This window comes from Oncorhynchus mykiss, chromosome 11, assembly GCF_057628025.1.
Source record: "Oncorhynchus mykiss isolate SJ-2025 chromosome 11, ASM5762802v1, whole genome shotgun sequence".
Lineage (NCBI taxonomy): Eukaryota > Metazoa > Chordata > Actinopteri > Salmoniformes > Salmonidae > Oncorhynchus > Oncorhynchus mykiss.
This window is the reverse complement of record NC_143032.1, coordinates 76,109,223-76,131,099: the sequence shown is the minus strand read 5'-3', so window position 1 is coordinate 76,131,099 and position 21,877 is coordinate 76,109,223. Positions and strand designations below refer to the sequence as shown.

The window sequence follows — 21,877 nt, the reverse complement described above, 5'->3', positions numbered from 1 at the left end:
CTGGTATTCCCTGTATATCGCTCCACATTCATCTGGTACTGGTATTCCCTGTATATAGCTCCACATTGATCTGGTACTCCCTGTATATAGCTTCACATTGATCTGGTACTGGTACTCCCTGTATATAGCTCCACATTCATCTGGTAGTGGTATTCCCTGTATATCGCTCCACATTCATCTGGTACTGGTATTCCCTGTATATAGCTCCACATTGATCTGGTACTCCCTGTATATAGCTTCACATTGATCTGGTACTGGTACTCCTTGTATATAGCTCCACATTGATCTGGTACTCCCTGTATATAGCTCCACATTGATCTGGTACTCCCTGTATATAGCTCCACATTGATCTGGTACTCCCTGTATATAGCTTCACATTGATCTGGTACTGGTACTCCTTGTATTTTTATTTCACCTTTATTTAACCAGGTAGGCAAGTTGAGAACAAGTTCTCATTTACAATTGTGACCTGTCCAAGATAAAGCAAAGCAGTTTGACACATACAACGACACAGAGTTACACATTGAGTAAAACAAACATACAGTCAATAATACAGTAGAAACAAGTCTATATACAATGTGAGCAAATGAGGTGAGATAAGGGAGGCAAAGGCAAAAAAAAAGGCCATGGTGGCAAAGTAAATTCAATATAGCAAGTAAAACACTGGAATGGTAGATTTGCAGTGGAAGAATGTGCAAAGTAGAAATAAAAATAATGGGGTGCAAAGGAGCAAAATAAATAAATTAAATAAATACAGTAGGGAAAGAGGTAGTTGTTTGGGCTAAATTATAGGTGGGCTATGTACAGGTGCAGTAATCTGTGAGCTGCTCTGACAGTTGGTGCTTAAAGCTAGTGAGGGAGATAAGTGTTTCCAGTTTCAGAGATTTTTGTAGTTCGTTCCAGTCATTGGCAGCAGAGAACTGGAAGGAGAGGCGGCCAAAGAAAGAATTGGTTTTGGGGGTGATGCTGGAGCGCATGCTACAGGTGGGTGATGCTATGGTGACCAGCGAGCTGAGATAAGGGGGGACTTTACCTAGCAGGGTCTTGTAGATGATATGGAGCCAGTGGGTTTGGCGACGAGTATGAAGCGAGGGCCAGCCAACGAGAGCGTACAGGTCGCAATGGTGGGTAGTATATATATCTTTCAGAACATCAGCTGACTGGATTTGGGAGAAGGAGAAATGGGGAAGGCTTGGGTGAGTTGCTGTGGGGGGTGCAGTGCTGTTGACCGGTTAGGAGTAGCCAGGTGGAAAGCATGGCCAGCCGTAGAAAAATGCTTGTTGAAATTCTCAATTATAGTCGATTTATCAGTGGTGACAGTGTTTCCTATCTTCAGTGCAGTGGCAGCTGTATATAGCTCCACATTGATCTGGTACTCCCTGTATATAGCTTCACATTGATCTGGTACTGGTACTCCCTGTATATAGCTCCACATTGATCTGGTACTCCCTGTATATAGCTTCACATTGATCTGGTACTCCCTGTATATAGCTCCACATTGATCTGGTACTCCCTGTATATAGCTCCACATTGATCTGGTACTCCCTGTATATAGCTCCACATTGATCTGGTACTCCCTGTATATAGCTTCACATTGATCTGGTACTCCCTGTATATAGCTTCACATTGATCTGATACTGGTACTCCCTGTACAGTGCCTTGCGAAAGTATTCGGCCCCCTTGAACTTTGCGACCTTTTGCCACATTTCAGGCTTCAAACATAAAGATATAAAACTGTATTTTTTTGTGAAGAATCAACAACAAGTGGGACACAATCATGAAGTGGAACGACATTTATTGGATATTTCAAACTTTTTTAACAAATCAAAAACTGAAAAATTGGGCGTGCAAAATTATTCAGCCCCTTTACTTTCAGTGCAGCAAACTCTCTCCAGAAGTTTAGTGAGGATCTCTGAATGATCCAATGTTGACCTAAATGACAAATGATGATAAATACAATCCACCTGTGTGTAATCAAGTCTCCGTATAAATGCACCTGCACTGTGATAGTCTCAGTGGTCCGTTAAAAGCGCAGAGAGCATCATGAAGAACAAGGAACACACCAGGCAGGTTCGAGATACTGTTGTGAAGAAGTTTAAAGCCGGATTTGGATATAAAAAGATTTCCCAAGCTTTAAACATCCCAAGGAGCACTGTGCAAGCGATAATATTGAAATGGAAGGAGTATCAGACCACTGCAAATCTACCAAGACCTGGCCGTCCCTCTAAACTTTCAGCTCATACAAGGAGAAGACTGATCAGAGATGCAGCCAAGAGGCCCATGATCACTCTGGATGAACTGCAGAGATCTACAGCTGAGGTGGGAGACTCTGTCCATAGGACAACAATCAGTCGTATATTGCACAAATCTGGCCTTTATGGAAGAGTGGCAAGAAGAAAGCCATTTCTTAAAGATATCCATAAAAAGTGTTGGTTAAAGTTTGCCACAAGCCACCTGGGAGACACACCAAACATGGAAGAAGGTGCTCTGGTCAGATGAAACCAAAATTGAACTTTTTGACAACAATGCAAAACGTTATGTTTGGCGTAAAAGCAACACACCATCCCCACTGTCAAACATGGTGGTGGCAGCATCATGGTTTGGGCCTGCTTTTCTTCAGCAGGGACAGGGAAGATGGTTAAAATTGATGGGAAGATGGATAGAGCCAAATACAGGACCATTCTGGAAGAAAACCTGATGGAGTCTGCAAAAGACCTGAGACTGGGACAGAGATTTGTCTTCCAACAAGACAATGATCCAAAACATAAAGCAAAATCTACTATGGAATGGTTCAAAAATAAACATATCCAGGTGTTAGAATGACCAAAGTCCAGACCTGAATCCAATCGAGAATCTGTGGAAAGAACTGAAAACTGCTGTTCATAAATGCTCTCCATCCAACCTCACTGAGCTCGAGCTGTTTTGCAAGGAGGAATGGGAAAAAATGTCAGTCTCTCGATGTGCAAAACTGATAGAGACATACCCCAAGCGACTTACAGCTGTAATCGCAGCAAAAGGTGGCGCTACAAAGTATTAACTTAAGGGGGCTGAATAATTTTGCACGCCCAATTTTTCAGTTTTTGATTTGTTAAAAAAGTTTGAAATATCCAATAAATGTCGTTCCACTTAATGATTGTGTCCGAATTGTTGTTGATTCTTCACAAAAAAATACAGTTTTATATCTTTATGTTTGAAGCCTGAAATGTGGCAAAAGGTCGCAAAGTTCAAGGGGGCCGAATACTTTCGCAAGGCACTGTATATAGCTCCACATTGATCTGGTACTCCTTGTATATAGCTCCACATTGATCTGGTACTGGTACTCCCTGTATATAGCTCCACATTGATCTGGTATTCCCTGTATATAGCTCCACATTGATCTGGTACTCCCTGTATATAGCTCCACATTGATCTGGTACTGGTACTCCCTATACATAGCTCCGTTCTTCTGTATTTTATTCCTTGTGTTAATATTTTATTATTTTGAAACTCTATATCTTTGGGAAGGGCTCGTAAGCAAGCATTTCACAGTAAAGTATACACTAGTTGTATTCGGTGTATGTGGACAAATAACATTTGACTTAATTCGATTTGGATCACTGAATTTTATAAGATACTATGCGTCACTATGAGATCCTTGTATAACTAGGGTTGAGTTTTAGCTGACATTTTTTTCCCCCGGTGGTTTTTCGAGGCAAACTGATCAAATATTTCTCTCACCTTCATACAGTATCTTGTAGATGCACTGAGGAAGCAGAACTGCAGGTTGTGCTTTGATCTTGCCTAAAATTGATACATCAAACGTTTCATGGCTTGGAAGAGGGAAAGGCATGAATTTCTCCTGTTGATTCTTGGCTGAAGGGTGATGCACTAATTATGTTGAGTGTTGTTACCTTCCTGACAAACCCTGAGATATCAGATGGAGAGTTTTAGCCTCCTTTCTCTCTCTCTCTCTCTCTGTCTGTCTCTCTCTCTCTCTCTCTCTCTCTCTCTGTCTGTCTGTCTCTCTGGCTGGCTGGCTGGCTGGCTGGCTGGCTGGCTGGCTGGCTGGCTGGCTGGCTCATTTCCTCATGCTGGGAGACCGATGCTCAGTGAAGTGGGTGGTACAGTAGCTAGCTGAAGTGGTATAAGTGATTGTAGCATGTAATTTGGGGAGTTGAAGCTAGCCATCTTACCATCTTGTTTGTACTACAGTGTCATTGGTAGCAAACTAGTTGAAAGGGTTTATCTGGCAGCCCTTTGGTGCTACTCTCTGTGGTTATCTCTGTCTGCAGCTCTCTCCAACAGCCCAACCCAGCACCAGTCCTGACCCACATCCAGGTTCCAGCACCGTGGAGGAGCTCTGTCCGTCTGAGGCAGCCCAGGGCAGCTGGTGCTGGGGTGGACCTGGGGTAGCTTGTCTCATGGCTATTCTCATGCCGACTGTGAGGAACTCAGCTGCCACCTCACTCAACTCTGCATGTCTCCAATTGACTAAGCTGCAAATGGGAAACTTGGGAAGCATTTGGTGTTTCTATGCATGTGCAGAGAGAGGACTGTCTAAAGCTAGGATGAGCTAGTTATATCTGTTTAGAGCTACTAACTGGCCATAACTGATATCTGCCTGGTCCTCTTGAGCAGTATGCATCAATGCTTCGTAAAAAGTGACTGTTTTAGGCTTCTATTCACTATGTTGCGAATCTCTTTAATGTTAAAATAATCCCTTGTGTTGTGTAACGTTGTTTTCCGTCCCCCCCAGGTACACATCAGGGGATGTGAGACTGTGGGACACCCTCCACTAGGACTCTGCACCCCCCTTCCTGAGGCTCACTTCCTGAGGCCCAGCCCCCTTGACTGCAGACCTCAGCCCCAGACCTCACATCAGTCACGTCTGGTGTGGCTTCCTATGGCCATGGTGATTGGGGGTCCTCAACTCTCCAGTCAAGTTAATGGCTATTCCACTGGCTAGCCTTTTCTGGGAATTGTACAGAAAACGTTTTGCTTTCACAAGACTTGGAAATAACAGTTTCAGGGTGTGATTAGCAAGACACACATTCCACATTAGCAAGCTAGCTGGGCAAAAGGTTCCACGTGACTCTGGCTGCTGCATCTGGTACTCTGGTCTTGGATCTTGGACCTGCTACTCATGCAAGTCCAGGATTAGTTTCAGCCAGAGTTTGTTTGTGTTTCACACATGATTTGCAGCACATAGCAGGGTTCCAGATCTCTGGGAGGGTCCACACACCCTGGCTCTGAGCCTGGAGAGCCCCACCTTAGCTGCTGGGCTAGACGTCCGGCTGGACCAGCCTGATGACGGGCTACTGGAGGACCCTCTGCCAGGCCACGCTGCTCAAACCTGTATCTCTCTCTCAATTCAATTCAATTTCAATTCAAAGGGCTTTATTGGCAATGGAAACATATGATTACATTGTCTCTCTTTCTCTCTCTCACTCTCTCACTCTTTCTCTCTCTCTGTCTCTCTTTCTCTCACTCTCTCACTCTTTCTTTCTCTCTCTCGGTCTCTCTCTCTCTCTCTCTCTCTCTCTCTCTATCTGTCTCTCTCTCTGTCTCTCTTTCTCTCTCTCAATCTCTCTTTCTTTCTCTCTCTCTCTCTCTCTCTCTCTCTCTCTCTCTCTCTCTCTCTCTCTCTCTCTCTCTCTCTCTGTCTGTCTCTCTCTCTTAGCTTGATCATTTTAAAGAGGATTATGATAGAATCCCCTGATGCAATGAAACGGTGTCTACATTGATCCAGTCTGCTGTTGTGATTTCTCATATTTGAATTCCTCTATCTGTCACAGTCAATCCATTATATACCATATTAGTTCATTAGCAGTGCAACTGGACTTTTCATATGTGAGGTACTTCACTGTCACATGGAGTGAGAAGTCTAATCAGCAGGCTGAATAAATTATTAACTTTTCTAACAGTGGCTCTGGACACAGGAGGAGTCTATGGTCCTAGTACCAGGGGCTGAGGGGAGAGGAGTAGACAGTAGCCCCACGGTGACCCTCTCTGCTGGGGAGACAGTGTACCTGCTGTCCCCTGAGGACCTGGAGCCCCGGGTGCTCCATACCATCTACGGCCTCCCAATCATCTGTCTGGACGCCTCAGTGACACACGCTGCCCTGGGGGTCAAGAGCTGTGGATGGGCCATGAACAATGGAGGCAAGGTAGGTGAATCAACATTGATTACAGTCTTTTGACAGGGTCGTATTCATTAAGGAATTCATTGAAACATGACAGACAATGAGGGTTTCTAATGAATACAACCCCGGTGTTGTTTTTGATCTACTGTACCTGGAGTTAGGAACAGGGTTACATTAAGGTAGGTATGCCAAAGCTAAGCACTAAGCAAATACTGAAGCCCAAACCATTATTTTTCTGAGTGCTCAACACATTTGGACGGCTATAAATTGGCCAACCTTTAATGTTTGTTTTTACTGATATAATTATAGGGCTGAATGGAAACCCGAAGTGAATAGCATCCCTATCGTCACCCCAAACCTGCATCTCTCTGAGTCTGAGTAGCAAAACACCCATCTGAGTCTGAGTAGCAATGCACTAATCTGAGTCTGAGTAGCAATGCGCTAATCTGAGTCTGAGTAGCAATACACTAATCTTGGTCTGAGTAGCAATGTACTAATCTGAGTCTGAGTAGCAATATACCCATCTGAGTCTGAGTAGCAATACACTAATAAGTCTGAGTAGCAATACACTAATCTGAGTCTGAATCTGAGTAGCAATACACGAATCTGAGTCTGAGTAGTGTCATGACGTTGCCCTCTTTGGGTACAGCAAGCCCATCCCCCTCTCCCCGCCTCCCCCTGCCTCCTTTAACTAGCTGCTGTGGTCAGAGAGAGGTTGTAAATTCCTGAGAAGACCCTGCCTCATGGCCAAACAGTATAAGAGACAGAGTGAATTTTCATAGAGAACAAAGGAATTTCCTCCACCTCACAGAACTTGAGGTCCGAACAAATGTCATGTTCCCGGACAAGGTATAAAAGATTGGTGAAAAATCCATCTACGAACTGGTCCGTTTGTCACATTTTGGGGAAGCTCATGAGAGACGGTGTGGCCACATTGCCATAACGTTGTTTATATAATAGCCTCAGATATGAGGTTTACATCTAATTGTTGTATAAGATTAATGAATGAGTATAATACTGTTTGTAAAATTGTTTGATGTGATTTTGGACTGTTTAATGAAGGAAACTCCAATTCCCTTTTGAGCTTAACTAAATCAGAGGATCGCCCCTGTTCCCAGTTAGGGTCAGGCATCCTGGGACAGCCCTTTTCTGCAATTCCGAATAAAACCCAACTTTGAGAAATGATCACCAGACCCTGTTTCTCTCAATCACGGTAATACAAAGGTTGTAGACCATTGCTGAATCTTTTAACCATACCACGTGGTTAAACTCTTAGACTATTGACACCGACAGAATAAGAACAAGTCTTTGATATAATTACTAGTCTGCAACTAGGAATTCGGTATCATCGAATGCGAAGAACGACAACCGCCGAAACATCCATTCTACAACAACATGAATGAATGTCACTCTGAACTATCCACTATAACCACGACAGAGAGAGAGCGGGAGAGAGACGGACAATTCTACAAAAGAAACAACTTTTCACCAGCGATCAAGACGACACACTGAGTGTAAATATATATATTGATTGCAATTGTTCCCGAATGAGTGAGCGTTCATGTGCAAAGGATTAGCATTTCAATTGTTATAATTATTAACTCTGTAGTGACTTCTCAGCTGACCCCCACTTCCCTTTTTATCCACCAAGATGCCGGTTTAGCACACTAGGGCACGTTTCTTGTAACCATATTGACTTTGTTTGTTTGTTTATGCCTTTCTGTGAATTACTTAGTTAGTAATAAATAAATGATTTAAGACAATTGATGTATGGATGACTCATAGTGAAGACTGGGTTCGTGCAGATAACCAACAATTTACAACGTTTGGAATGAACTAACGTGAGGTAAAGTAAATAATTCATTAATCAGAAGACTATGGATCAGATATGAAAATATCTGAAAAGTTATTTTCGGAAATGATAACTTTTTAAATCTGAAAATTTTCCTTGGTGCCCCGACTTCCTAGTCAATTACAGTTACATGATTAATCAGTTTAATCGCGTAATAATAATTACAGAGAATCTTTGATAAAAACTAAGTCTTCAATTTAATGATAGTAAAGACACGACAGTAGCAATATACCCACCTGAGTCTATTAACAGTCTCTGGAACCCCAACAGGGAGGTGCACGCCAGTCTGGGGAATCTGGGACAGTCGCTGGGTATTGTGGGTATAGAAATAGCTGAACCACTCCTACTGGGCCTTGTTCCTAATTACTGTAGTATTTGGTTTACTCTTTACTCTTGATCCACATGCACACGCACACATACACACACTAAACATGTTGAGTCCATTTCCCAAAGTATCTGCTATTTGTATATAACGTATTATTGTGGTGTATCTAAGGGCCCCTCTCCTAACTGAGGCTAGTACCTTTATTTAGCCCTCTGCTAATTACAGGAGACTGAGTTTATGAAGCTTTTTCTTCGAGCAAAACACAACAGTGAAGGTACAATGCTGCGTACAGAGCACTCCACACACAGTACTACAATACGTTGAGTTCCCCACAGCTGTGAAGTGAGCTGTAGCCCATTGTGTGTTTGTGTTAATGAGTCTGTTATTAAAGAATGGGAAACAATGTTGTGTATGTTATAGTGAATTTTCCAGTACATATGTGGCAATTATTTATTTCAGAAGGTGTCAGCAAAACTAGTACTCTGTATGTGCTCTAGATCATTGGACACCATTAGATATGCACCTGTCGGTTATTCTTGTAATTGTTATGGCCATCTATGGTTACACCTCTTGGGTCTTTTCCAGAACAGGGGTGTCCCTTTCAGAAGAGTTAGCAAGATGACATGTCAAATCAAATCAAATGTATTTATATAGCCCTTCGTACATCAGCTGATATCTTAAAGTGCTGTACAGAAACCCAGCCTAAAACCCCAAACAGCAAGCAATGCAGGTGTAGAAGCACAGTGGCTAGGAAAAACTCCCTAGAAAGGCCAAAACCTAGGAAGAAACCTAGAGAGGAACCAGGCTATGTGGGGTGGCCAGTCCTCTTCTGGTTGTGCCGGGTGGAGATTATAACAGAACATGGCCAAGATGTTCAAATGTTCATAAATGACCAGCATGGTCGAATAATAATAAGGCAGAACAGTTGAAACTGGAGAAGCAGCACGGCCAGGTGGACTGGGGACAGCAAGGAGTCATCATGTCAGGTAGTCCTGAGGCATGGTCCTAGGGCTCAGGTCCTCCGAAAGAGAGAAAAAGAGAATTAGAGAGAGCACACTTAAATTCACACAGGACACTGAATAGGACAGGAGAAGTACTCCAGATATAACAAACTGACCCTAGCCCTAGGAACAAGGCCCAGTAGGAGTGGTTCAGCTATTTCTATACCCACAATACCCAGCGACTGTCCCAGATCCCAGACTGAAGCCTGAAATGTGGCAAAAGGTCGCAAAGTTCAAGGGGGCCGAATACTTTCGCAAGGCACTGTATGTGCTTTTCCAAATCATGTCAAATCAACTGAATTTACCACCGGTGGAATGCCAATTGTGGACACATCTCTAGGATGGTCAATGGAAACAGGATGCACCTGAGCTCCAATTTGAGGATCCAATTTGGGCTGTAGTTGTAAATCGGTGTCATGCATTTCAGTGTATTTCAAGATAAATATTTGCAAGATGTAGTTTTGTGACAAAAACCCTGTTTGAAAAACCCACTTTGTTAAACACCTTAGTCTGTCTCTCTCTAAATGTTGAATGTTTTGATAGGCACAGATACTGGTCCTTAAGTAATTAGTCAAGTGACTAGGGACCGGACCTAAATGGAGCCTCTCTCTGCTGGTTAGACATTTCTTTGGCAGAGCTATCCCACTGACATCATTACAATGTTCTCATTCCTGATGATGTTATATTATCACTAAAGCGCCACATATTGGGCCTAGGAGAAAGTTTGAGGGATAACTTTGCTGCAGTGCTTCCTCTCAAGGTTACAGCTAAAGGATTTTTTAAAAATCTTGTAAAATCAAGAGAGATGTCATATACAATGGCAAGAAAAAGTATGTGAACCCTTTGGAAATACCTGGATTTCTGCATAAATTGGTCATAAAATGTGATCTGATCTAGGTCACAACAGTAGACAAACAGTCTGCTTAAACTAATAGCACACAAACAATTATATGTTTTCATGTCTTTATTGAACACACCGTGTACCATTCACAGTGCAGGTTGGAAAAAGTATGTGAACCCTTGGATTTAATAACTGGTTGACCCTCACTTTGGCAGCAATAACCTCAACGTTTTCTGTAGTTGTGGATCAGACCTGCACAACGGTCAGGAGGAATTTTGGACCATTGATCTTTACAAAACTGTTTCAGTTCAGCAATATTCTTGGGATGTCTGGTGTGAACCGCTCTCTTGGGGTCATGCCACAGCATCTCGATCGGGTTGGGCCACTCCAGAAAGGTGTATTTTCTTCTGTTGAAGCCATTCTGTTGTTGATTTACTTCTGTGTTTTGGGTCATTGTCCTGTTGCATCACCCAACTTCTGTTGAGCTTCATTTGGCGGACAGATAGCGTAACATTCTCCTGCAAAATGTCTTGATAAACTTGGGAATTCATTTTTTCCACCGATGATAGCAAGCTGTCCAGGTCCGGAGGCAGCAAAGCATCCCCAAACCATGATGCTCACTCCACCATACTTTACAGTTGGGATGAGGTTTTGATGTTGGTGTGCTGTGCCTTTTTCTCCACACAAAGTGTTCTGTGTTATTTCCAAACAACTCAACTGTAGTTTCATCTGTCCACAGAATATTATGACAGTAGCGCTGTGGAACATCCAGGTGCACTTTTGCAAACTTCAGACGTGCAGCACTGTTTTTTGTTGGACAGCAATAGCTTCTTCCGTGGTGTCCCCTCATGAACAACATTCTTGTTTAGTGTTTTACATATCTAAAAGATGTTAGCATGTTCCAGAGATTTCTGTAAGTCTTTAGCTGACACTCTATAATTCTTCTTAACCTCATTGAGAATTCTGTGCTGTGCTCTTGCAGTCATCTTTGCAGGACAGCCACTCCTAGGGAGAGTAGCAACAGTGCTGAACTTTCTCCAATTATAGACAATTTGTCTTACTGGGACTGATAAACGTCAAGGCTTTTAGAAATACTTTTGTAACCCTTTTTAGCTTAAATGCAAGTCAACAATTCTTAATCTTAGGTCTTCTGTGATCTCTTTTTTTTGGAGGTATGGTTCACATCAGGCAATGCTTCTTGTGAATAGCAAAGTCATATTTTGTGAGTGTTTTTTAGAGGGCAAGGGAGCTCTAACCAACATCTCCAATCTCGTCTAAGTGATTGGACTCCAGGTTAGCTGACTCCAATTAGCTTTTGGAGAAGTCATTAGCCTAGGGGTTCATATATTTTTTCCAACCTACACTGTGAATGTTTAAATGATGTATTCAATATAGACAAGACAAATACAACAATTTGTGTGTTATTAGTTTAAGCACACTATGTTTATCTATTGTTGTGACTTATATGAAGATCAGATAAAATTTGATGACCAATTTCTGCAGATATCCAGTTAATTCCAAAGGTTTCACATACTTTTTCCTGCCACTGTAGCCTATCAGCTCCACAGGTCTTCAACCTGACTAGGCATACATGTCGATGTCTCATGTCCTGTCCAAAATACTGCCGCTTAGGCCTCTTTTTTCCATATGAATTATTCTAAAACAACACTACTGATTGGATAATATTTGATATGGTAGTGATCATGAATTAAATCGAGCATTGAGTTTTCGTTCGTTTCATCTCTCCACTATAGACCTAGCTAGCTCATCTTCTCTAAATTATGCCAATTCATGATTAGCACATTTTTGCTTCACTAATTAAACTGAAGAATTACAGCTTTTAATCGGCTTTAACAAGTCTATCGGTTTCATAGTGTTTCTGACAGCATGTTCCTTCTGCAAAGTGGGAAGTAAGAATTGCCAACACACTCTGAGGCAGAATGTGTTATGTGTTATTTCATGAGAAGACATATGCCTAATTAAAAGCTGTGAAAAGAATGGAGGTGGCATCCAGACGTTTTCTCTTCACACCGAGGAGTTGAGTCATCACTAGGACTTGTTGCTTTTCCAGCTACATATTTTAGAGGTATTATGATATGAATGGTCTTTGTAATGATCCTGTCTCTCTCTCTCTCTCTCTCTCTGTCTGTCTCTCTCTCTCTCTCTCTCTCTCTCTCTGTCTGTCTGTCTGTCTGTCTGTCTGTCTGTCTGTCTGTCTGTCTGTCTGTCTGTCTGTCTGTCTGTCTGTCTGTCTGTCTGTCTCTGTCTGTTTGTTTGTTTGTTTGTTTGTCTCGTGTATTTGTCTGTCTTATTCATGTCTTTGTCTATTGGCCTGTCTGTCTGGTGTCTGTGAGAGTCAGCCAGAGTCAGCTGAACAGTCAGTCTCCCTCTCCTCTGGACCTGCACCCTCCTTCCCTTCACCAGCCCAATTCCTCCCTTCCCTCTCTCCCCTCCCGAGCCAGTGGACTTGGGGGTCTATCTGCTCAGTGCTCCTGTTACCCTGTTACCCGCCACCTCTATAGGTTACACACAACACATCCATGACAACACATCCATGACAACACATCCATCAGTGAAAACTGTGGCATGTTCCATTAGGATGCTTTCGTCGTTTAGCATCAATGGTCTTGATTAACTTCTGACAGTTGCTTTGAATGTGTGTCTTCAAACTCTGTGAGCTTGATATACCAATGTTTGTTCACATTGGATCTATAAGTTAGTTCTACTTGTTTTTAAATGCATTAACCTACCTGACATCTGAAAGTCAGTGTAAAAACAATGCAACATGAACTCAACTGACTGCATAATTTGACAATCATTTAGGGACATTCATCTTCATTAACTTAACAAAGGAACTCGTGAAGGGAGTGATTTAGGACAAATTATAGATCATTTTATTTTTGTTCTAACTATCCCTCCAGGAATCCAGCAGCACGATGACTCTGCTGTAGCCAAAGCCATGAGGCCTTTCATCAAAGCATGCTGAGGTGCTCCCTACACTGTTTCCATATTAGCGTCAAACTGCCTCTATACTCCCTTTCACTGACAGCTCCTCCACATAATAGCTGGTTTGGGCTGCTTTTTAATCAAATCCCCTCCCCCAAAACTGAGATGATTCATCGAAAAAAAGACAAGCAGACAGCCCCCTCTCATCCACTCCTGTCTCCTTCCCTTTCCTTCCCTCTCCCCTCTCCTTCTCTCTCATCGCCCCTCTCTCCTCTCCTTCCTTCTTCTCTCTCCTCTCCACTCTCCTCTCTTTCCATCTCCTGTCCTCTCCCTCCTTCCCTCTGCTCTCTCTCTCTCCTCTCATCCCCCCTCTGCTCTCTCTCTCCTCCCCTTCTCTCTCCTCTCCTCCCCGCTCCCCTCTCCTTCTCTCTTTCCTTTCATTCCCCCTTCCCTCTCCCTCTCCTTCCTTCTCTCCCCTCCTTCCCTCTCCCCTCCTTCCCTTTCCTCTCCTTCCCTCTCCCCTCTCTTCTCCTTCCCCCTCTCCTTTCCTCCTAGGCCCCTTCCCGAATCCCATCAAGCTGTCATTTCAAAGTCCTGTGTGTGGGTTTGTGTGCGTGTGAGAGTGTGTCCTGTGTATGTCCTGTGTGTGATTTTGGCTTGCTCCGCTTGGGGCTAGCTCACATTAAGGCTGCCTGGCCCAAATAGGAGACACAAAACAATTGGCATCTTCTCAAGCCTTACATCATGCTGCTTGCCACCTCTCCTCTCTCTCTCGCTCTCTCTCCTACACACACTCTCTCTCGCTCTCTCTCCTACACACTCTCTCTCTCGCTCTCTCCTACACTCTCTCTCTCTCTCTTCTCCCCCCTCTTCTCTTTTCTCTCATCCTTTGTTTAATGTCTTTATCTATCATTCCCCATTCTGTCTGAAGGTTGGCTAGTTTGTTTAGTGTTGTTTTGAAAAGAGAACAGCTCCAGCCACTAATTGACCAATTATAACACAGCCAGATTACATCATTTAAATAACATTTTAAAAGGCTTTTGTTATGGAGCTGGAGGGAACACAATTAATCATTCTCTTTGAATTAATATTGATATGCTTGTGGGTCATTGTCCTTCCTATCATACTCAAACCTTTTTGTTATTTAAGCTTTACAATACTGTATTCATAGCCCTTTTTGCCAAGAAAATGTAGTGTTTATAATTACTGACAACCATTTCATTTAATTTAGATTCTGTTAATGTCCCTTCATGTCAGTTACAAAGCATGGTCTGCTGCCTGCTTGTTAACAGCACAGAGATGAATTCCTGTGTAAAAGCGTAGGCAATGGAAAGTGTTGTGTTGAGTCTCGGAGCTCAGACAGACAGAGACGGTGTGTGTGAGAGAAGAAAGTTGTGAGGATCAACGTCTGTCTTCACTGCTTCATGTCTCATGCTGCTGCTAGATGTAGAGTACACCATGAGGACGTTTTACACTCTGCTCAATCTGCTCAAATCCAGGTGTTATCTAACTCATGCTGCAGTGTCTGTAGCAACAGTATCCATTGCCAAAAAACTCTGTTTCTATGTGTGACCTCTGTTTATATTCAAGTACAGAATAATTTTAGTAGCCAGTGAAGGAGTCTAATTCTCTGTGTAGTATTGTGTACAGATCCAGATATACAGTCTATAGACAGGCCAGTCTGAGGTGTCTCTGGGAAACTCAGCAGGAGACTGTTCCTGTGTCCACCTAAGAGACAGCCCCTCTCACCTGATGGTGTGAGGAAACAAAGACAGGAGGTATGGGACCCAATGTGTCATTGCACCTGCTGAGTGCACACACACACACACACACACACACACATGCCTGTCAGATTTGAGCACCACAGTAGTACCAGATTAGATCCAGTGGCTCCCTTGGGTACACCCGCTGGGCTCTAGTCAGAAACAAACCTGTTTATCACAACACAATATTCCTCAACACACAATCACAACTGATTAGGAACATTGAAATATGGAGGTACAAACAGCATACTTGCAGGAGGGAGGCTCAGGTGTTTGGAAAAAGAAAAGCAATTTTCTTCGCACCTCTCTCTCTCTCGGGTTGCCGAGAGAGAGTGAGAGAGATATGTAGAAAATCAACTAAATGTATTGAAAGTAGTCTACAAAGTAGTCTATGCTTACCTGGCAGAATGATATCATGATTATTTGCATCAATCCAGTGGGTAGTTATTTTGCAAACTCTACCATCACACGTGCTACAAAAACACAGCTAAACAACTGCCTCTTGCTGGAATTTTAAGGATAACTACACCCAAAAATCCTAGACCTCAAAAGTGCTCTCCTGGTGTGTTTTAAGCATTGATGTGGACTTAACAACCATATAGTTGTTTTTCTATAATAATAAATGAAAAATCTGATTTTGAGAGCGAAAACCTGAGAAAACGGAAACCTGGAAAAACTAAACAGAGAAAACCTAAATGAAATCAGGCCAAAAATCAAATAGATTTTATAAGAGGGAGCTACGTGGATCAGCAGAGTGTTATAGCCTGGGGGTATTTGTGAGGGAGACAACGGGAGGCAGATGCTGGCAGCCTTCACACACTGCTGTCCTGTGGCCTCGCCATTCAGCCGCTAAAACACACACACGCGCACACTGTATCTGCAACCTGGCTCTCAGAATGGGGGAAAGAAAGACAGAAAACGAGCCATTTTCATCTGCACTTGTCCCTGACAGCGGTGCAGGAGTTGGCAGGTAAAATAAAGGAAAAAGAATTGGGCAGAATCCTTACCAATCAAACTCCTGCCATGACTTTCCTACCAAATTCATCAGGCAATAAATAGACAGACTAATGCAGACAAAGCCCAGACAACTCTATGTCTCGTTGTGCATAGCCAGTCTTTTAAAGGTGGGACCCCCAGCTCACCTGCAACAACAGCCAAAGTAGAATACTTAACTTTGTCCCTCTGCCTTATGTAGTGTTGTATGTAATCAGTCTCTCTGATATAGTAGTCTTGTATGTAATCAGTCTCTCTGATATAGTAGTCTTGTATGTAATCAGTCTCTCTGATGTAGTAGTCTTGTATGTAATCAGTCTCTCTGATGTAGTAGTCTTGTATGTAATCAGTCTCTCTGATATAGTAGTCTTGTATGTAGTCAGTCTCTCTGATATAGTAGTCTTGTATGTAGTCAGTCTCTCTGATGTAGTAGTCTTGTATGTAGTCAGTCTCTCTGATGTAGTAGTCTTGTATGTAATCAGTCTCTCTGATGTAGTAGTCTTGTATGTAATCAGTCTCTCTGATATAGTAGTCTTGTATGTAATCAGTCTCTCTGATGTAGTAGTCTTGTATGTAGTCGGTCTTTCTGATATAGTACTCTTGTATGTAGTCAGTCTCTCTGATGTAGTAGTCTTGTATGTAGTCAGTCTCTCTGATATAGTACTCTTGTATGTAGTCAGTCTCTCTGATGTAGTAGTCTTGTATGTAATCAGTCTCTCTGATATAGTAGTCTTGTATGTAGTCAGTCTCTCTGATGTAGTAGTCTTGTATGTAATCAGTCTCTCTGATATAGTAGTCTTGTATGTAATCAGTCTCTCTGATGTAGTAGTTGTGTATGTAATCAGTCTCTCTGATATAGTACTCTTGTATGTAGTCAGTCTCTCTGATGTAGTAGTCTTGTATGTAGTCAGTCTCTCTATAGTAGTCTTGTATGTAGTCAGTCTCTCTATAGTAGTCTTGTATGTAGTCAGTTTATATGATGTAGTTGTGTTGTATGTAGTCAGTCTCTCTATATTAGTCTTGTATGTAGTCAGTCTCTGATGTAGTAGTCTTGTATGTAGTCAGTCTCTCTATAGTAGTCTTGTATGTAGTCAGTCTCTCTATAGTAGTCTTGTATGTAATCAGTTTATCTGATGTAGTTGTGTTGTATGTAGTCAGTCTCTCTGATGTAGTAGTCTTGTATGTAGTCAGTCTCTCTATAGTAGTCTTGTATGTAGTCAGTTTATCTGATGTAGTTGTGTTGTATGTAGTCAGTCTCTCTGATATAGTAGTATTGTATGTAGTCAGTCTGTGATGTAGTAGTCTTGTATGTACTCAGTCTCTCTGATATAGTAGTCTTGTATGTAGTCAGTCTCAGATATTGTAGTATTGTATGTAGTCAGTCTCTCTGATGTAGTAGTCTTGTATGTAGTCAGTCTCTGATATAGTAGTATTGTATGTAGTCAATCTCTATAGGAGTGTTGTATGTAATCAGTCTCTCTGATGTAGTAGTCTTGTATGTAGTCAGTCTCTGATGTAGTAGTCTTGTATGTAGTCAGTCTCTGATATAGTAGTATTGTATGTAGTCAATCTCTATAGGAGTGTTGTATGTACTCAGTCTCTCTGATATAGTAATATTGTATGTAGTCAGTCTCTGATGTAGTACTCTTGTATGTAGTCAGTCTCTGATGTAGTAGTCTTGTATGTAGTCAGTCTCTGATATAGTAGTATTGTATGTAGTCAGTCTCTGATATAGTAGTATTGTATGTAGTCAATCTCTATAGGAGTGTTGTATGTACTCAGTCTCTCTGATATAGTAATATTGTATGTAGTCAGTCTCTGATGTAGTACTCTTGTATGTAGTCAGTCTCTGATATAGTAGTTTTGTATGTAGTCAGTCTGTGATGTAGTAGTCTTGTATGTACTCAGTCTCTCTGATATAGTAATATTGTATGTAGTCAGTCTGTGATGTAGTAGTCTTGTATGTACTCAGTCTCTCTGATACAGTAGTATTGTATGTAGTCAGTCTCTGATGTAGTAGTCTTGTATGTACTCAGTCTCTCTGATGTAGTAGTCTTGTATGTACTCAGTCTCTCTGATATAGTAGTATTGTATGTAGTCAGTCTCTGATGTAGTAGTCTTGTATGTAGTCAGTCTCTGATGTAGTAGTATTGTATGTAGTCAGTCTCTGATGTAGTAGTCTTGTATGTACTCAGTCTCTCTGATGTAGTAGTCTTGTATGTAGTCAGTCTCTGATGTAGTAGTATTGTATGTAGTCAGTCTCTGATGTAGTAGTCTTGTATGTACTCAGTCTCTCTGATATAGTAGTCTTGTATGTAGTCAGTCTCTGATGTAGTAGTCTTGTATGTACTCAGTCTCTCTGATGTAGTAGTCTTGTATGTAATCAGTCTCTGATGTAGTAGTCTTGTATGGAGTCTGTTCTGGCTGTGGGGGGCTGGAGTCTGTTCTGGCTGTGGGGGGCTGGAGTCTGTTCTGGCTGTGGGGGCTAGGGGCTGGAGTCTGTTCTGGCTGTGGGGGCTAGGGGCTGGAGTCTGTTCTGGCTGTGGGGGGCTGGAGTCTGTTCTGGCTGTGGGGGGCTGGAGTCTGTTCTGGCTGTGGGGGCTAGGGGCTGGAGTCTGTTCTGGTTGTGGGGGGCTGGAGTCTGTTCTGGCTGTGGGGGCTAGGGGCTGGAGTCTGTTCTGGCTGTGGGGGGCTGGAGTCTGTTCTGGCTGTGGGGGGCTGGAGTCTGTTCTGGCTGTGGGGGCTAGGGCTGGAGTCTGTTCTGGCTGTGGGGGGCTGGAGTCTGTTCTGGCTGTGGGGGGCTGGAGTCTGTTCTGGCTGTGGGGGGCTGGAGTCTGTTCTGGCTGTGGGGGGCTGGAGTCTGTTCTGGCTGTGGGGGGCTGGAGTCTGTTCTGGCTGTGGGGGGCTGGAGTTTGTTCTGGCTGTGGGGGGCTGGAGTCTGTTTTGGTTGTGGGGGGCTGGTGGCTGGAGTCTGTTCTGGCTGTGCGGGGCTGGAGTCTGTTCTGGCTGTGTGGGGTCTAGGGGCTGGAGTCTGTTCTGGCTGTGGGGGCTAGGGGCTGGAGTCTGTTCTGGCTGTGGGGGGCTGGAGTCTGTTCTGGTTGTGGGGGGCTGGAGTCTGTTCTGGCTGTGGGGGTCTAGGGGCTGGAGTCTGTTCTGGTTGTGGGGGGCTGGAGTCTGTTCTGGCTGTGGGGGTCTAGGGGCTGGAGTCTGTTCTGGCTGTGGGGGGCTAGGGGCTGGAGTCTGTTCTGGCTGTGGGGGCTGGGGGCTGGAGTCTGTTCTGGCCGTGTGGGGCTAGGGGGCTGGAGTCTGATCTGGCTGTGGGGGTCTGGGGGCTGGAGTCTGTTCTGGCTGTGTGAGGCTAGGGGGCTGGAGTCTGATCTGGCTGTGGGGGTCTGGGGGCTGGAGTCTGTTCTGGCTGTGTGGGGCTAGGGGGCTGGAGTCTGTTCTGGCTGTGGGGGCTAGGGGCTGGAGTCTGTTCTGGCTGTGGGGGCTGGAGTCTGTTCTGGCTGTGTGGGGCTAGGGGGCTGGAGTCTGATCTGGCTGTGGGGGTCTGGGGGCTGGAGTCTGTTCTGGCTGTGGGGGCTAGGGGCTGGAGTCTGTTCTGGCTGTGGGGGGCTGGAGTCTGTTCTGGTTGTGGGGGGCTGGAGTCTGTTCTGGCTGTGGGGGTCTAGGGGCTGGAGTCTGTTCTGGTTGTGGGGGGCTGGAGTCTGTTCTGGCTGTGGGGGTCTAGGGGCTGGAGTCTGTTCTGGCTGTGGGGGGCTAGGGGCTGGAGTCTGTTCTGGCTGTGGGGGCTGGGGGCTGGAGTCTGTTCTGGCCGTGTGGGGCTAGGGGGCTGGAGTCTGATCTGGCTGTGGGGGTCTGGGGGCTGGAGTCTGTTCTGGCTGTGTGAGGCTAGGGGGCTGGAGTCTGATCTGGCTGTGGGGGTCTGGGGGCTGGAGTCTGTTCTGGCTGTGTGGGGCTAGGGGGCTGGAGTCTGTTCTGGCTGTGGGGGCTAGGGGCTGGAGTCTGTTCTGGCTGTGGGGGCTGGAGTCTGTTCTGGCTGTGTGGGGCTAGGGGGCTGGAGTCTGATCTGGCTGTGGGGGTCTGGGGGCTGGAGTCTGTTCTGGCTGTGTGGGGCTAGGGGGCTGGAGTCTGATCTGGCTGTGGAGGTCTAGGGGCTGGAGTCTGTTCTGGCTGTCCATTAGGGTGGCCAAGGGCCAGGGTCTAATGCACGTCTTCCTCCTCTCCTCCTCCTCTCCAAATTGATTGCGCTCTCACTCTTTTTCTGGAGTTTCCAGGGAGCAAATGAGGGTCCTGATTAGACCGGGGCTGTCTGGAATACTGCCTGATCATAACTGCCCAGGCCACAGATGGGGAGAGGGAGAGAGAGCCAAGGTCGTGCCCAGTGGTCCTGTGCCAGTAGAAAAATAGCCTGTCTGCAATGTCTCCTCTAGTAGGCTTTCTGTTTCATGGCAGTCTGTGACTCTGCACTATGTGTTAAAACATCAAATAGTTAGTCTAGTTTTCAACATACCTTTATTGACCTCAACTGTTAACAAAACATGTTCCAGTATTTGAGTGTCCACGGTACGATGATGTAATCCCAATCTGGTGTGTGCAGGCTCACTGTCACTTTGCTGTGTTTTCTAGTAGAAAACAAGGATGGGAATGATGAATGTGTAGTAGTGTGTTCACTGGCAGCTTAGGGAAGACAGGGGCCCAGTTCAAACAGACTGCCAGACAGTAACTTTTAATCCCCTGAAACAACACCACTCAGCAGCCACGACCATTGATGCATCTTAAATTGCACCCTATTAGTGCACTACATTTGACCAGGGCCCATAGGGCTCTGGACAAAAGTAGTGTACTAGGTAGGGAATAGGGTGCCTGTTGGGACACACCCATGTCTCGCCATACGTCTTAGTTACAATACTAATGCCCATTTAGCTATGCAACCCTGATTCGTTTAATTTCTTGAAGCGGAAATTTAATCTGTTCACCCCCAAATAAATTAGATTTGGTGTATGAACTTTTGGAAAGCTTTTAGCATGGACTCATCCTCTGGCTGTTGCTGGGGACCCAATAAACTGAAGCGGTGATGAACAGATGGAGCTGAGGTCCATGGGGCATGTGTGGCTCGTCAAACCAGACCCAAGAATCTTCCTCTTAGTTTTATTAATGCTACAGCACTGCCATAACGCGGCACACAGTTGGGTTTGTGTGTGTTTGGGTTTGTGTGTGTTTGGGTTTGTGTGTGTTTGGGTTTGTGTGTGTTTGGGTTTGTGAGTTTTTGGGTTCGTGTGTGTTTGGGTTTGTGTGTGTTTGGGTTTTGTGTGTTTGGGTTTGTGTGTGTTTGGGTTTGTGTGTGTTTGGGTTTGTGTGTGTTTGGGTTTGTGTGTGTTTGGGTTTGTGAGTTTTTGGGTTCGTGTGTGTTTGGGTTTGTGTGTGTTTGGGTTCGTGTGTGTTTGGGTTCGTGTGTGTTTGGGTTTGTGTGTGTTTGGGTTTGTGTGAAAAATATAAAAAAATATATATACAAATATTTAATTGTAAAAAATGGTGTTTGTTATTTCTCCTTCCTGTCTATTTTCAGGCACCCAGTCAGACACGTCTGGTTCAACACTAGCTCCCTGATGACCACCAACCTCCCAGACAAAAGTCTCCACGAGGGGCCTGCATCACAGACGACGACCTCACAGCCTACTGCAGGTGACTGATAACGCACAGACCCTCCCTCATCCCTCTAACACTGACTCCCGCTAACACTCTAAACCCTGAAGGCTGTTTGATGCTAATGCTATTCATAAACATGGCATACCCCGGTTCTAAGTACTTCCTCAGGCTGTCCTATCCCAATACAGATCCTTGCACAAGAAGATACTTCTCATACTTATAAGCTTTGGGCTTAGCGTACCTCTACTCTGATCTACAGAACATTATGCAGAGAGCATTGGCTCATTCTCTCTGTCCACACGACACAGGGGACAGAGAGTAGTGTCTGTTGTTTAACTCACCTCATTCACTCTGTCCACACGACACAAGGGACAGAGAGTGTCTG

General features: G+C 44.2%; 1 protein-coding gene across 1 annotated transcript in view; it reads left to right on the top strand.

Annotated features, from left to right (window-relative positions):
- Positions 1 to 21,877, top strand: part of LOC118937383 (F-box/WD repeat-containing protein 8-like) — a 29,234-nt gene that overhangs the window by 5,508 nt on the left and 1,849 nt on the right. Inside the window, exons 4-5 of the mRNA XM_090191128.1 lie at positions 4,736 to 6,146; positions 21,413 to 21,528. Coding sequence (XP_090047254.1) covers positions 5,928 to 6,146; positions 21,413 to 21,445 — 252 coding nt within the window. The 5' untranslated portion in view covers positions 4,736 to 5,927 and the 3' untranslated portion in view covers positions 21,446 to 21,528. The remainder of the gene's footprint in view (positions 1 to 4,735; positions 6,147 to 21,412; positions 21,529 to 21,877) is intronic.